Raw genomic sequence first — 13,655 nt, 5'->3', positions numbered from 1 at the left:
CCAAGAGTGGAGTCTCTGCTTCCCCCAGTCCTGCCGAAGTCCTGCAATCAAATCCCGCTAGCCTTCAAAGTCTGATTCTCTAAGAATTCCTCCTCCCGTTGCCGGACACCCAGGTTTCAAAGCCTGACGTGGGGCTTAGAACCTTCACTCCAGTGGGTGGACTCCTGTGGTATGTGTCCTCCAGTTTGTGAGTCACCCATCCAGCAGTTACGGGATTTGATTTTATTTTAATTGTGTCCCTTCTACCATGTCACTGTAGCTTCTCCTTTGTCTTTGGATGTGGGGTATCTTTTTGGTGAGTTCCAATGTCTTCCTGTCGATGACTGTTCAGCAGTTGTGATTCCAGTGTCCTCGAAAGAGGGAGTGAGAGCACGTCCTTCTACTCTGCCATCTTGAACCAATCTCTCTATATGCTCTTTTGAAATGTGACTTTTTATAACTGAATAAAGATATAATACTTCCATTTTATGGAAATGTATATATATATATATATACACCATTTTACAAAAAATTTATATATGTAATTGTATATATAACATGTGTGTCTGTGTGTGTGTGTGTGTGTGTGTATATATATATATATATATATATATAAACAGTTTGAATCACTCATTGAATAATACTGAGTGACTGAGTGCCAGAGATCCAAAGGTGGACAAGAAAGACTGACTCACTGACCTCAAGGAACCTAAGTCCTAGTGGAGCTAACATTCACTCAAACAATGTTTGTCTAGCTTATGTGACCAACATCATGAAGCTTTAAGGCAGAGAAGAAAAACATACTTATAAAATTCTCTCCAAAGTAATCCTTTCTCAATAACTAATTACTGCTTAGCAACACAATATATGACCAAAGGAAAAAAATTTCATAGTGAAATAAAAGGTTTTGTATAAAAAGGGGTAAGTAAATCACCAGAATCATACTTGGAAGCTCTGGGTACCTCTTGTTAGAAATATTGTGCTTTTATGGAAAAGACATTCCACTCAAGTTCTTCCAAATCTGACTAAAGAGGTTATGTAATACCTCTGAGCCTTCATTTTCCCATTTGTACAAAAAGATAATAATAGCCATTCCATGGGATTGTTGTAAACATGGTACATGCCTGGAGCACAGTAAATGCTTCAATAAGCGTCAGCTGATTTTATTAATAATATTATTTATAGATGCTCAGTTCTTGATCAGTACTCAACCAGTGTCAATTATATCTCTCCAAAGAAAATGGGAAGAATGAAATCTGTTTCAAATTTCTCCAAAATATGGAAGACCTAAAATGGTATTATCAAAGTTCTCTTAGTCATTACGGGGAAAACAATCTCATTGTGTTCACAGGGATGTTTGGAATGAACTGGAAATTTTACATGCAGTCCCGGATTCCAATGCTGTATTATCTGCAAAGACTGTACAAGCATCTCACTCTCCTGGAATCTTCCTGTGCATGAGCAACATGTTGGAAATTACATGCCCCATTAGCACCTTATTACAAGTGATGACTGTGTAATTTCTCTGAGGCCAGATTACAGGATGACAAGAAAGAGGGCATTCTAGGAGAGACGGCTGGTCACCCAAAGCCCACAATGTCACAGGTGATCTTTAGTAGGAGATTCAAGGTCAGAGTCTCTCCAGACCCAGTCAGACTCTGCAGGCAGCCCTCTGGGTACCTGTGTCCTCCCCAGCACCAGACTCCTAATCAAACAAGTGCTGGATACACTCAGTAATAGGCAGGGTCTCAAGTTAATCATAACTCAAATGATATTTCACACTTAACCTCTCTCTACAATTCAACTCAGTTTCAGAAAATTACAACAGAACTTCATAAATGCTCACGGCATTTCATCTCACTGCAAAATTAACTGACTAAATAAGAGGTCACAATGTCAAAAAAGAAATGAGATAAAAAAACACAAAGCAAATAAGAAAATTACAAGGTCAAATAAACTGCCCAGCCAAAGTTGTTCTAGCAGGAAGATCACCTGGAGCCCATTTGCAAAGTTGGACTGGACTTCAAGTTATTGGATAATTAACATATTACACTGAGAGCCTCCCACATTATTTTTAAAGTTAACAGTTAGGTGTCAACAAAAAAGCAAAGGTCACATTAATGAAGCACCTATGTCCCCAAAACTGTGTTAGGTGCATTACAAGTATAATCTTAATGCTGGGACCATTAACCTCCCAGTAAGATTAAAATGGATTATACTCATTTCATCTCTTTTAAAAGCACCATAAATTATTTGTGGGGTATTTAAGAGTTTTAAAAATCACACCCTTCGATACATCCTTCTACGACTAGAAAAGTAAAATAAATGTGTATAAAATGTATTACTTGAATGAAGTTGGAAAGATGCTTCATTCATACATTTAAATACTTATCTACCTCAAAGAACCAGATTCTACACACACGTACAATCATGCACATACATGCTTGAGTGTTTTTCCAAAGCCACTAAACTGAAGCCTGAGAAGAATGGCTCTGTATAAACCTGGGACTTCTGATTTGCTGAGAAGAGGCTCCAAGTTTGGGGCCAGAGTTACACACCCTGGATAAGTGAAGCTCATTGGAAATCCTCCTCCACCCTCCCCCACAAAGGACGCAGCAGCTCCCCTAAATCAATGTCAAAGTCCGGCATTTAAGAATATCAGTTTGAAAGGGCGCTAAATGAGCAGCCTCCCCAGCGCACTCCTCTATTAACCCACAGGAGGGGCGCACGCACGCGTCCCAGGTCGCAGGTGCGTGATGACAAGTCACGCTAATCTCCGCCTGCAAAATAACGTGCTCAGACCATCACCGTCATCGGAATGGTGCTCTCGCCAGAGGAGCACCCGTCTTGGCCAAGGTCTGAGGAGGTGGGGCCCGCTACCTGACTTTCTCCGTGGCTCCTCCCGTTCTCGGCCTTGAAGATGGACTTGGGCTTCCGGGACTTGAAGTTGCCCATGCTGGGTCGCAGCACGTCCAGCCTTGCGGGCTGCTCTACATGCTGCGGCGGCTCGCGGGACGGCACGGGCTCCTCTAGCGGAGCCCCGGCATCGGGATAATTTTCTTTATTGTCTTCATCTCTAGAACAGGAAAGACCCAATTTAGAAAGCACCCATTTTGTAGAAGGTGGACATGCTGGCAACAGGGAAGACAAGATCAACAGGCTTATTAGAAGGATGAACTAAGGTATCTACCATGATTATTTTTGTAATCTGGTCAGTTAATAAACACTGACTGCTTTCAAATTGAAAACAAAAACAAAAAGAGTCTAATAATCTGCCCTGGGAAAGAGAGGCTGGCGATACTCACTGCTGCTCATTTACACGGTACCTAGCAAACATTTTAGTGTAGACTGCTTCAGAAGAACTGAATGTCACTTTTTAGATCACGCCATATTCCCTTGCCATCTTTGCTAGTGGATACATACTTTCTGTAATTGTAGCTTTGCACATACTATCATATTTGTTTTTCATTTCTCACTTCAAGATAGTTTCACATATGTCATGTTTTTCTCTCACCAATGATAATGTGAGATATTCCAGTTAGCTACTGTCATTCCTACATTATAGATTAACACTCTAAACCCCAGAGATTAAATAAAGGGCTAATTCACCCAGACCTGGAGTGGTCAGGTGGGTCCCCAGTCTCTCATGCATGTGTCCTTGGTTCAAGGCATGATGCTTCCTCCTCACTGGCAAGTCTCTAAACACCTCCTTACAACTTTCAGACGCATTTAAAAGTCTAACTGGGGTCTATTTTAATAGAATACATACTACCTCAATAGAACTAAGACAAGAGCCAAGTTTTACCCAGCCAAGCCATCTATCTGAACAATGCTCTCAATGCAAAGCCAAAGACCCCAGTATCTGGGTCCTGAGGGTGTGGAACGGCTGGAGAAGACTGACCTGGCTGGCGTTGCCTCCACACACTCAGCGCTGGGAGGGCAGCGTTCATTTTCACGCATCAATCAAATTCAACACAGCATCACCCTGCCCCTTCAATTGCCTCAAAAATAGTGACATAATAACACTCTTATTTGAAGTCATTTGTCCCTCTTAAATCTAGATGCATTTTATTTTGCTAAGAATTCAGCAACTACCATAGCCAGATGGAGCATTCCCTTTATACAATCAATATGATTGTCCTTAACCCACTGGCAATCATTCAGTACTAGATCATGCAATTCTGCAGGACTGGCCACTTCCCCCAGGTGGTGTTTTTCCCTCCTGTGCCCTGACCAGCAGTACCCATAAAAGAGATTTTGGCAAGGTCAGCTAGCAAGCAATTCCTCATGGCTCAAGGATACACAGAGCCAAGAGACAAGATCAGCAAAAGAAAGATTTCTATGTCGACTGCTCAGGATTCCTTTTTACAAATAAAAGATTAAACTCACTAAGCTGATATCAGGAAGATGAGCTCTGGTTAGTCTCTGGGATAAGAACACAGAAAAGATTGGGCCAGGATGTCTGGAGCATGGCTGGGGTGCATGCAGTTGGACAAGACATGGAAATAAAATTATGTGAAAGAGTTAAACTTAAGCCTCAGGACAAACTTAGTATCTGGTAAAGGAAAACCCAACGGGTGAAATAATTCTTCGTGATAGTAACTGAAAACAAAAACAAAACAAACAAACAAAAAACAAAACAATCTCAGTGACACTGGTTAATATTTTCCCTTAAGATCATCTACAATTAAAAAAAATTGTATGTCACTAATGGGTTTGGAAACCAATATCACACCATGAGTTGGAACTACACTAGTTCATTTGAAATGCATGTCTCTCACTAGTGACAAATACTACTCATCCACACACCCTATGCTCCTGGGTGAGCAACAAAAGAAGCAACAGCGACCTCTACCATAACCTAAATGTTCTTCATTCTAGGAGGATTCTAGAACACTCAAGAATAAAAATGATTTTTCAAATCTAAAACGACGCTTTTGATAGACTCCTTCCTAAAATAATACCTGAATTTTGTTTTATATATCATATTTTCAAGGTGCCCAAAAGGTATAAATGTCATCCTTGACTTGAAAAACGGGGCAAAAAGCATCTTTCTCTCATTACACAAATATAAAACCAAAATAGAAAAGTCATCTTTAGAAATACATTTCCAACCTATTACCGGTTCCTCAGAATCCCCAAAACAGAATATAGGTAATGTAATTTATGTCACCGCTTACTGGAATCAGTCGTAACTGAGAATGAGCACGGTGTTCTGAAAAGAACAAGAGTCCAAAATATCCTCCTACTTGTTAGAAATGCAGCCGGAGCCACACCACCTCACCTCTGTGACCCTCATCCATAAGATGCGGGCATCTCTACGTGACAGAGGCAGTACAGTCTCTGTGAAATGCCTACCAAAGAAAGTTGACTCAAGACCACAATCCAATAAATGGGGGCTACTCTCACTTGGGGCCTTGGGCGAATGGTTATTTGCAAAGAAAAAACTGAAGGTTATTTTTAGTCTTCCCAATACCTCCAGGATAAATTCCAAACTCCTTAGCAGGGTATATAAACCCTTTGTAAGCAGGTCTTTGTTTATCTCTGAAACTTTATTTCTTACCACTCCTGGCATCCTCAGCTCTCAGGGTTCCTGCCATCCTGAACTGCTTGCTATACCTTCAAGTTGAATTATTTTCTCTGCCCTCTGTTGGCTTGCCAGTAAGTTGCTCCCTCTGCTTGGTTTTTTGGCCTTATATTCCACCAAAAAAAGAGTCATGTGCCATGTGTAATTTTCTTCAGGAATCCATCCCAGAAACCTCACTGGGCTATTTGGTCATTCTAAGTGAATCCTCTGTTTCCCGCTAGTAAAACAGCACTTAATGCACCGTAGCATCATCATCTATATTCTTGCCTATCTCCTCCAGTGAACTGAATTCCTGGGAGCAGGGATTGGTTTGAATTTCTCCATCCCGTATCTCCACTGGCTTCTGGCACACAAAAATGTATGAAACAAAGGCCTTCAACAAATGTCTGTTATCCAACAAGTGTCACACAGACCAGTGTCCAAATTCTGCCTCGTAGCGGCTGTGTTATCTCGGATGAGCTATAATCCCTCTGAGCCTCAGTTTCTCCATCTAGGATGAGGAGGGAAACGTCAGCTTCCTTTCAGTTGTTTAAATAATAAAATGCATGTGAAAGTGCTTGAGTGAAGCAAATATAGAAGAAATGGTTAACGTGAAGGTTCTGCCATCATATCATGAACCCAGTGATGACCAAGATCACACTCCAGACACTCAGTGTCACGTTTGGTGAATAAATCTAGAAGCTCTTCCTTAAGGTCTGTGATGGGAACAGATGTGCTAATCAATGCTGAATTCAATAGGCATTTACTGAGCATTCTCCATAGAAAAGCTACCGCCCTGAGTGCTAAGGCAGGTATACAAAAGCGGACAAGACAAAACTTCCTTCAACAGCTGATAATCTATTAGAAGCAACAGAACATGAGAACAAAGTATTCGAATTCAAAGAAGAGACTTAAGATACCAGACCCAGATGGTTTCTGGTCCTTCATAATTAAGAACCAAGCAATGGTGAGTCCTACCTGAGACTAGAGCAGTCAGTCTGATCTTCATGCAGAGAGACTGTGTCTTCGTCACACCTGGAGAGAGGAGATAAAACCACATTAGATCCAACTGTCTGCTGCAGCAGAAGCAGCAACAGTCTAAAATTATCTGAAGATTAGCACAGGAAACTAAAAAATGGAACAATCTTTACCACTCTCACTCAAGCCAGCGTCAATTCCCCAGCGTCTACCAGGTAATGATACCAATGTTGTCATATCATGTGAGTTTAAACGCTCAGAACCAGAGGTAACACTCCTTTTTCGCCCACTACCCTGCATCACCTAAGCAAACAAGATCTTAGCAAGAACCTAAGTGTTCACAGCACTTGAGGGAACATCTGACACCAACACTGGTGAACTGTTGTTGGCTCAAAAGAGACTCCGCTACATGCCTCTTGGCATTTCTTCTGCCTCAAGGCAGTCCCAAACCACACCAGCTGCCCTTTGGCTCACTCCATTGGCCTCCAGACTTTCTTGACATCCTTCCTTTTCACAAAATTTCTGAAATAACCTTGTCAAAAATTCTTGGCTCTTCCATACTGAAAACTCTCCAGTGTTCCACGCTGCCTAAGTGCCTCTGGAGGAGGACCATTCTCTCACTCTAGTGTATGAGGGAGCCTTCGTTCCTATTCTCAGCCCTTCCCACCCCACCTCACCCCACCCCACTCCAGCCTGGAATGCGTTTTTCCATCTTCAACTCCTCCTCAGCCTTCAGTGCTCCAGCCTCACAAGCTCTGCGAACTTTCCTCGCCAAGTTCACCCACGTGCCATGTTCCCATTTTAACCTTAGTACAGAATGGTTTACTCTTCATTCTGAGCTTTTAGTAACCAACTAGATCTTGCCTAGCACTGTTTTGTAATTCCTTTGTACCTCTGAGATCTTTTAAATTAGTTGTTAATTCCATGAAAAGAAATAACCATCATTTCTTTTTCTAGGTACACTGCCACAGTGCCTACAATGTTACCCCAGAGTAGACACTCAATAAATGCTTGAATCAAATCATTAACTCGGGCCCCTCAGCAAGTCTGTTCCCTGGAATAATTGAACAAGCGTTTATTGAGCACTCACTGCCTTCCAAGTACTGCCTTAGGCATTGGAGCTGTGCTTCTCAAACTTTTGGGGATTCACGACTGACCAGTTGGTTTTCTATTTCCAATCCACCGTGGAGAGATAATTTGGTAAAAAGGTCGCAGGAATATCAAATTCCTATAAAAGTTATTAAAGGCATACTCCCTATTTCTGTACTGTTCTTGTCTCAGACAAGTTACAGACAATTTGCGAACAACACTTTGAGTAGCACTACTGCTAAAGGACAGAAAGTTGAGAAAGACCTAGACCCTGCTCTGACAGAGTCCCAAGGTAACGAGTAGACATAAATAAATAAATATCTACCCACATAGATATAACCATAACACAGTATTTATACTACATGAAATCTTTTAAAAATTGAAAATATTCCTTACCAGCAGTGGTGTATAATTTACCCACAAAACAAACTGATGAAAGCTTCAGTCCTCTTCCCTTACCATCGCTTTTAAATTATGGTTTTGTAATGGATTAAACAAGGGCTCTAACCTAACAGACTCTAACCCTCTTTACCTGCTTGCAGCTGGGGGAAAAAGAATGCACTGACTTAACAAAATGCTCTCCTTAACAAAATGAACTCGCTTTCCCATTTTTTTTTTTTTTTTTTTTTTGACTCTCGATAACCCACTTTGTCCACCTCATGGAAAACAACAATTAAATTCCTAAATGTTGTCTTGTTCTCCTCCATTAGAGGCATTCACTGTAACAGACCATCTGAGCTGCACAATGAATAAAAATGGTTCCCAATAAAAACAACCTGGCTAAGTAGAAAAGCCAATGAAGAACAGAAATCTAGAATCGTTGCTTCCAAAGAACTAGGGTTCAAACAGAGTTTCAACCTTAGAGCTCAACAATACCTACTGTTTGGGAATTTGGCAAGAACTATTCTTTCTCCCCCTCATTTGATTTATTAATGTTTCTTCCCAAAGTACAATTAGTTAAAAATAAGAAGTCGGCACCAGAACATACAAAGTTGCAGATGCTTTCTGAAATATGAAGCCAGACCTAATTAGCTGGTCCGATTTTAAGGACTACTGAACAACTCCAGTCATCACTCAAGAAAACACAATTCCTAGCTTGCAGACATAGCGATGAAATAGATCTCCTTATGGCTTCCGTGGCACACATATGCAAGCCCTTTTAGTTCAATTTTCATTTGCTTTGACGAAGACCATCAAGCTCTACTCAATTAACATCTTTCTGATTGCTCTACTGATCCCTCGCCCAGGAGCCCCCCGCAAATGCACGATACTGGCCCAATTATAAAACTGGACTCCACACTGGGAACCCATATCCAAATATTCCTACTCCTGGAAAAAAAATCAACTCAGATCAAGTGTCCAACTGGTCCTGGGCATGAGATTCTCTTCCTACATGTTAAAGACCAACCCTTTAATGATGTTCTTTGTAAATTATCAAAACCAGGCATCTTCTAGTACAAACTTTTTCAAACTATAAATTGTGACCTATTAGGAGGTCCTGAAATTAGACAGCAGCTACCAGCATTTTGTTGTTACTATTGATAAACAGAATAGAAAATGTCAGTATAGTGAGGGTTAAGTGTTATTTCATGAAACTTGTTTAAATAAACCATGTCTATACATTTGTGCTGGATTGCAACATAAAATATGTTTATTGTTGTTCACAGTAAAAAATGTGAAGACACCTCTATTAAATGACTTCTTTTGAGGTTCTCATCAACTAGACTCTAAGTTCCCAGAGTTCTTAATTTGTGGTTGCCCAGACACTACATGGATAATTTGTCCTTGCCATCATTTCTTTGTGAAACGCTCAGGGTTGTAACTCTTCTATTTGGACTTTTGCTTCCTCTATCAACCACAAACAAGAAAAAGTTAGATGGTACTTTATAGCTCACCTTCTCTTTCATATGATCTCAATTAAGCCTGACAGTGGTGTGAGGTAGGAATTACCTTCACACAGGGGCTGAGGAATTTCCCAGGATTCCGAGGCGTAAAGCAGTGATGCCTGTGTCGCTTCTGCTCCACCACACTAAGCCCACTGAACAGTCTCTTCAGTCTACGTTCCCAGGGGTTCACAAGAGAGAGAAAGACTTGTTCCTTAGGATAATGGTGGAGAAAGAAGTACCCATGAGAGGTTCTCTTTTTTGTCTTGGGGTAAATAAGAAGAGAGATCTCAGACTGGTGATTAGATAAAATGTAGTTGTACCCAGAAGGGGACTTCTATTCCCTGCAGTACCATGTCCCTTGAAGGCAAAGTTGCAGGGGTATAGCCTGCAATCCTGTGGGATTTCTCAAAGTGTGTCTGATTAAAATACAGGTTCCACTATATACAATATCCTGGGATAAACCATAATGGAAAAGAATATTAAAAAAATGTGTGTGTGTGTGTGTGTGTGTGTATATATATATATATATTCCTGAATCACTTTGCTGTACAGCAAAAATTAACACAACATTGTAAATCAACTACACTTCAATTTTTAAAAATAAATTAATTTAAAAACTGGGAAAAAAATAGCAAGTTCCAGCCTCATCCCCACCCCCAGCCCCACTAGATCAACTCTCTGGGGGTGGAGCCCAGGAATGCGAGTTTTTCTGCCCTCTCCCCACATAACTAGTATGCTTCTGAACAGTTCAACACTGACCTAAAGGTTTAAAAACCCAGACCAGCAAGTGGGCTGACTCCAACATAATCACCCATTTCTAGGTTCCCACTTGGGAATAAAGTCTGGGAAGCTGGATTTTTCACAAGCCCCCATTCCCTTCCCCAGTTGATACTGATAATCAGTTGGCTTTGAGAATTACTGCTTTGCATGATAACTAATTTGTTGCAGAATTCACTGCTGGGCAGGCTTCATTTCAAATAACGGGTTAGCCAGGGCAACAGAGGAAATGACCGTGGAAAAATAACAGATGAAAGGGCGCTGCAGATACAGAAGGAAGGCCAAGGCCATTCTGATCTCAGAAGAATTTGGGTAGCAGAAGAAATTGAACTGGTCCAGAGCTGCACAGACAGGGCCAGACATGGGAGAAACTGAGAAAAGCATAAAATACATCCTTGAGTCCCTCCCAATTCCCCTTCGCCTTGACTCTTATAAAACCCCCAGCTGGCAAAGCAGAACCCTCTTAGGTTAGACTAGCTGATAATATAATTTATACTAAAGTATTAATGACAATTTGAATCCACCTCCCAGGGGCACAAACTTTTTAATTTCCATTTTAATAAGGGTCGCCACCAGAGTTCTTCATCCAAAAACGAAATCACCTCTAGGTAGAATTTCAGGCACTAAAAAAGATAAGTACATGTGGGTAGGAGGAAGTAGGAGTGAGGTGGGGATAGGAGAAAGGGGACGTTTTCTCGTATCTGAAACACATAAGAGAGGCAAGTGCCTCCTCTGTGCATGCCGAGACCAGACGTGAACATTTACTGATTACATGCCACTTCTTTGTCTCAGTGTAGGGCATCCTGGTCCTGCTGACCTTATGGTCATATGCCCAGAGAACCACGGAAAACGGTTCATATTACTGAGGGGAGGAGAAAATACTATATTAGATGATGACTAGTTTTAAATGACCCTCGTCTGCACTGTTACACCTATGAAGATTTGGTAAGCTTCAAATGTTCTCCTCAGATTTTTAGATTAGCCAGATGGCATTTCCATTGTCACTCAGTGCCTTTTAAAATAAATCACTGTCACTTCTGTGAAAACAACAACAGGACCTTATGCAATCAGAACTCCTTGGGGAGTGTCCAAAGACGAGGTACCAGACTTTCCCCAGCATTTAACTATAAAACCATTTTTTAAAAATTGTCCATGTGAAATCTAGAATTAAGTAACTCCATTTTGAAGCTGCTATGCCTATGGCTGACTTTTGGGATTCAGCCACACAGGGGTCCTGAGAATCAGGCCCAGAAAGCATCTGGTGCTGTAAGCACAGCAAAAGGAGGAAAGCAATACCTGTGCACCTGAACCAGGGAGTCACAGCCTCATCTCTGGCCTGCATACTTTGGCCTGCATCTCTCCCCACTCTTAGGTTTTTAGAAAAGCAAAGTTGTAGCACCATTACCAAGCAATCTCATTAAGGGGACACAGCAGGTCCCAATGAGTATTTTACATTGGATCTTCTAAAATCAACCCTGGGCCTTTTTTAAAAAAAAAAGTAACTAAACTTAAGTGAGCCCAAAGCTCAACACTGAGAGAGCAGCATATCCAAACAGAGAAACAAAGGAATGTGAAAAACAAGAGGGCCTGGGAAGCCCTGCAGCCCTCCATCACCAAGTCATTGTGACAGTGACTTGAAACTCACATAATTTATTTGCCATTTAGGGAACTTTAGCAAATAACTCCCAAGTTACCGTGACTTCTATATCAAACTTGCAGCGTTTTTAAATGTAGTTGAGTATACAACTTTATACCCCCTTTTTTCCTGAAAAAATGTTTAGAGTGACGTCTATCGTAAGGTCCCAGAAGTAAACATAATGAGTTAGCCTAGAGAAAGACTACTAAATAAAGTATAGATATTTCATACATAGATGGATATATGTAAATTATATATCAGTTACATACAGTATTAGCATAATATACTACCTGTTAATTTTTAACATATACATATAACATAGTATTAGAAAAACATATTAAGGAAGGGATGACAAGAATTAAAACCACAAACTATAAATATCTAATAAAAAAATACCATGCATGCTGGCCTTGAGTAAAATATTCACTCCTTCATTCCATGTTTGAACGGTGTTAGTCGTCCCAATCGAAAGCTTTAACCATGAGACTAGATAACGCATTCCTCCTATAGCCAGATCTCTGAGGGCAGAAGACAAAATTGACAAAGGGCATGCAAGAAAAGTTTACTCTACTGTGCTTTAAAAGTCTGCACACAGCAGAGGGTGAGACTAAGTTTAGCCTATTTATCACATGCTGGAATCCAACTCATTTCACATCCATCTCCTATTTGCCGTAAATGTACACAGCATGCTCCATGAAAACAGACACCAACGTTGGCAAAATACAACAAAGCTTTCCTACTGACATGTCAAAGAGATTTATTTTTTTTTTAAATCTAAACTCCAAGAACACATATTTTGGAGCACTGAGCTCCCGCAGGCCATCAGTTTGTTTTAATCGCTCTCCCGTAGTTGCTAAAAGACTGATTTCAACCTGTAAAGATTTCTGGGCCCCATCAGTCCCCACATCTCGCGGTCTTCACAACCCCAGATTACAGGAGACAATGCATCTAGTACCCAGAGCGGCTGGAAACGGCAGAGGATACCTTCCCGATAGCTGCTTCCTGAGAAAGGCATGCAAATCTTATTTTAGTGACAAAAATCACTTACTCTGTTACAGCGGTGCTGCTGAAGGAATTATCCTGAAGGCTGAAACAGAAACAAGAAAACATCAGCCAAGTCCGGCCGGGGAGCCGTCTCCCTGATTGCTCTCCGGGAGTTAGAGCACATACACAAACATGGCATTGCAAGGCAAGTCTCAGGGCTCCCCGGCACACTCGCTCTACCTTGGGCTGCTGTCTGCACATGCTCCTAACGACACCCCCAGCAGGGGCCCGGCCGCACGGGCGAACCACAAAGCCCGGCAGCCCGCGAGGCTGCGGGGACAGAGCTGGGCGGGGCGCGGCGGCGGGGCCGGGACCCGGGACCCCTCGAGGAGCACCTGGAGCGTTACCGCGCGACCCCAATCTCGCCAGCCGGGCGCCGCGTTTAATCCGGGCCTCCCGGTGCCCGCCACCCCCGGGAAAGCCTGACTGTTTCTGCCTAGGTGCTGAAATCCGCGGGCGACTTGCTTTCTTCCAGGCGTCTCCTACCAGTTTTACAGAGATACCTCCCTCTAGGGATGGAGGCTCGCAGAGATTCAGAGACCGTTCAGAAAAAGCTGGAAGGGAACGAGAAGGGGGAGGGAGACATAGCTGCTGTTTTGGGGGTGTGGATGTGTGGGTGTGTGTTTATTGCCCAGGAAAAAGAAAAGCCTCTGAAAGAGGGCTAGCTGCATCACACCAGATCTGTCTGCATTCTGTTATT

The 13,655-nt window shown here is 41.9% G+C and overlaps 1 protein-coding gene across 4 annotated transcripts in view; it reads right to left on the bottom strand.

Moving 5' to 3' along the window:
* FAM13C (family with sequence similarity 13 member C) overlaps nucleotides 1-13,448 on the bottom strand; it is a 137,660-nt gene extending 124,212 nt beyond the window's left edge. For 2 of the 4 annotated variants that reach the window (XM_007463247.1, XM_007463250.1), the window contains exons 1-3: nucleotides 12,960-13,148; nucleotides 6,524-6,580; nucleotides 2,860-3,055 (exon numbers count right to left, since the gene is read on the bottom strand). In XM_007463247.1, coding sequence (XP_007463309.1) covers nucleotides 2,860-3,055; nucleotides 6,524-6,580; nucleotides 12,960-13,021 — 315 coding nt within the window. In that variant the 5' untranslated portion in view covers nucleotides 13,022-13,148. Of the gene's footprint in view, nucleotides 1-2,859; nucleotides 3,056-6,523; nucleotides 6,581-12,959 lie in introns of those variants that run through there. The other 2 variants (XM_007463248.1, XM_007463249.1) reach the window with 2 other exon arrangements.
* Nucleotides 13,449-13,655: the final 207 nt, after the last annotated feature.

This window comes from Lipotes vexillifer, unplaced genomic scaffold (genome assembly GCF_000442215.2).
Source record: "Lipotes vexillifer unplaced genomic scaffold, Lipotes_vexillifer_v1.1 scaffold1528, whole genome shotgun sequence".
NCBI classification, from domain to species: domain Eukaryota; kingdom Metazoa; phylum Chordata; class Mammalia; order Artiodactyla; family Lipotidae; genus Lipotes; species Lipotes vexillifer.
Note: the sequence above shows the minus strand (reverse complement) of the source record. Positions and strands in the feature narration are given on the sequence as shown.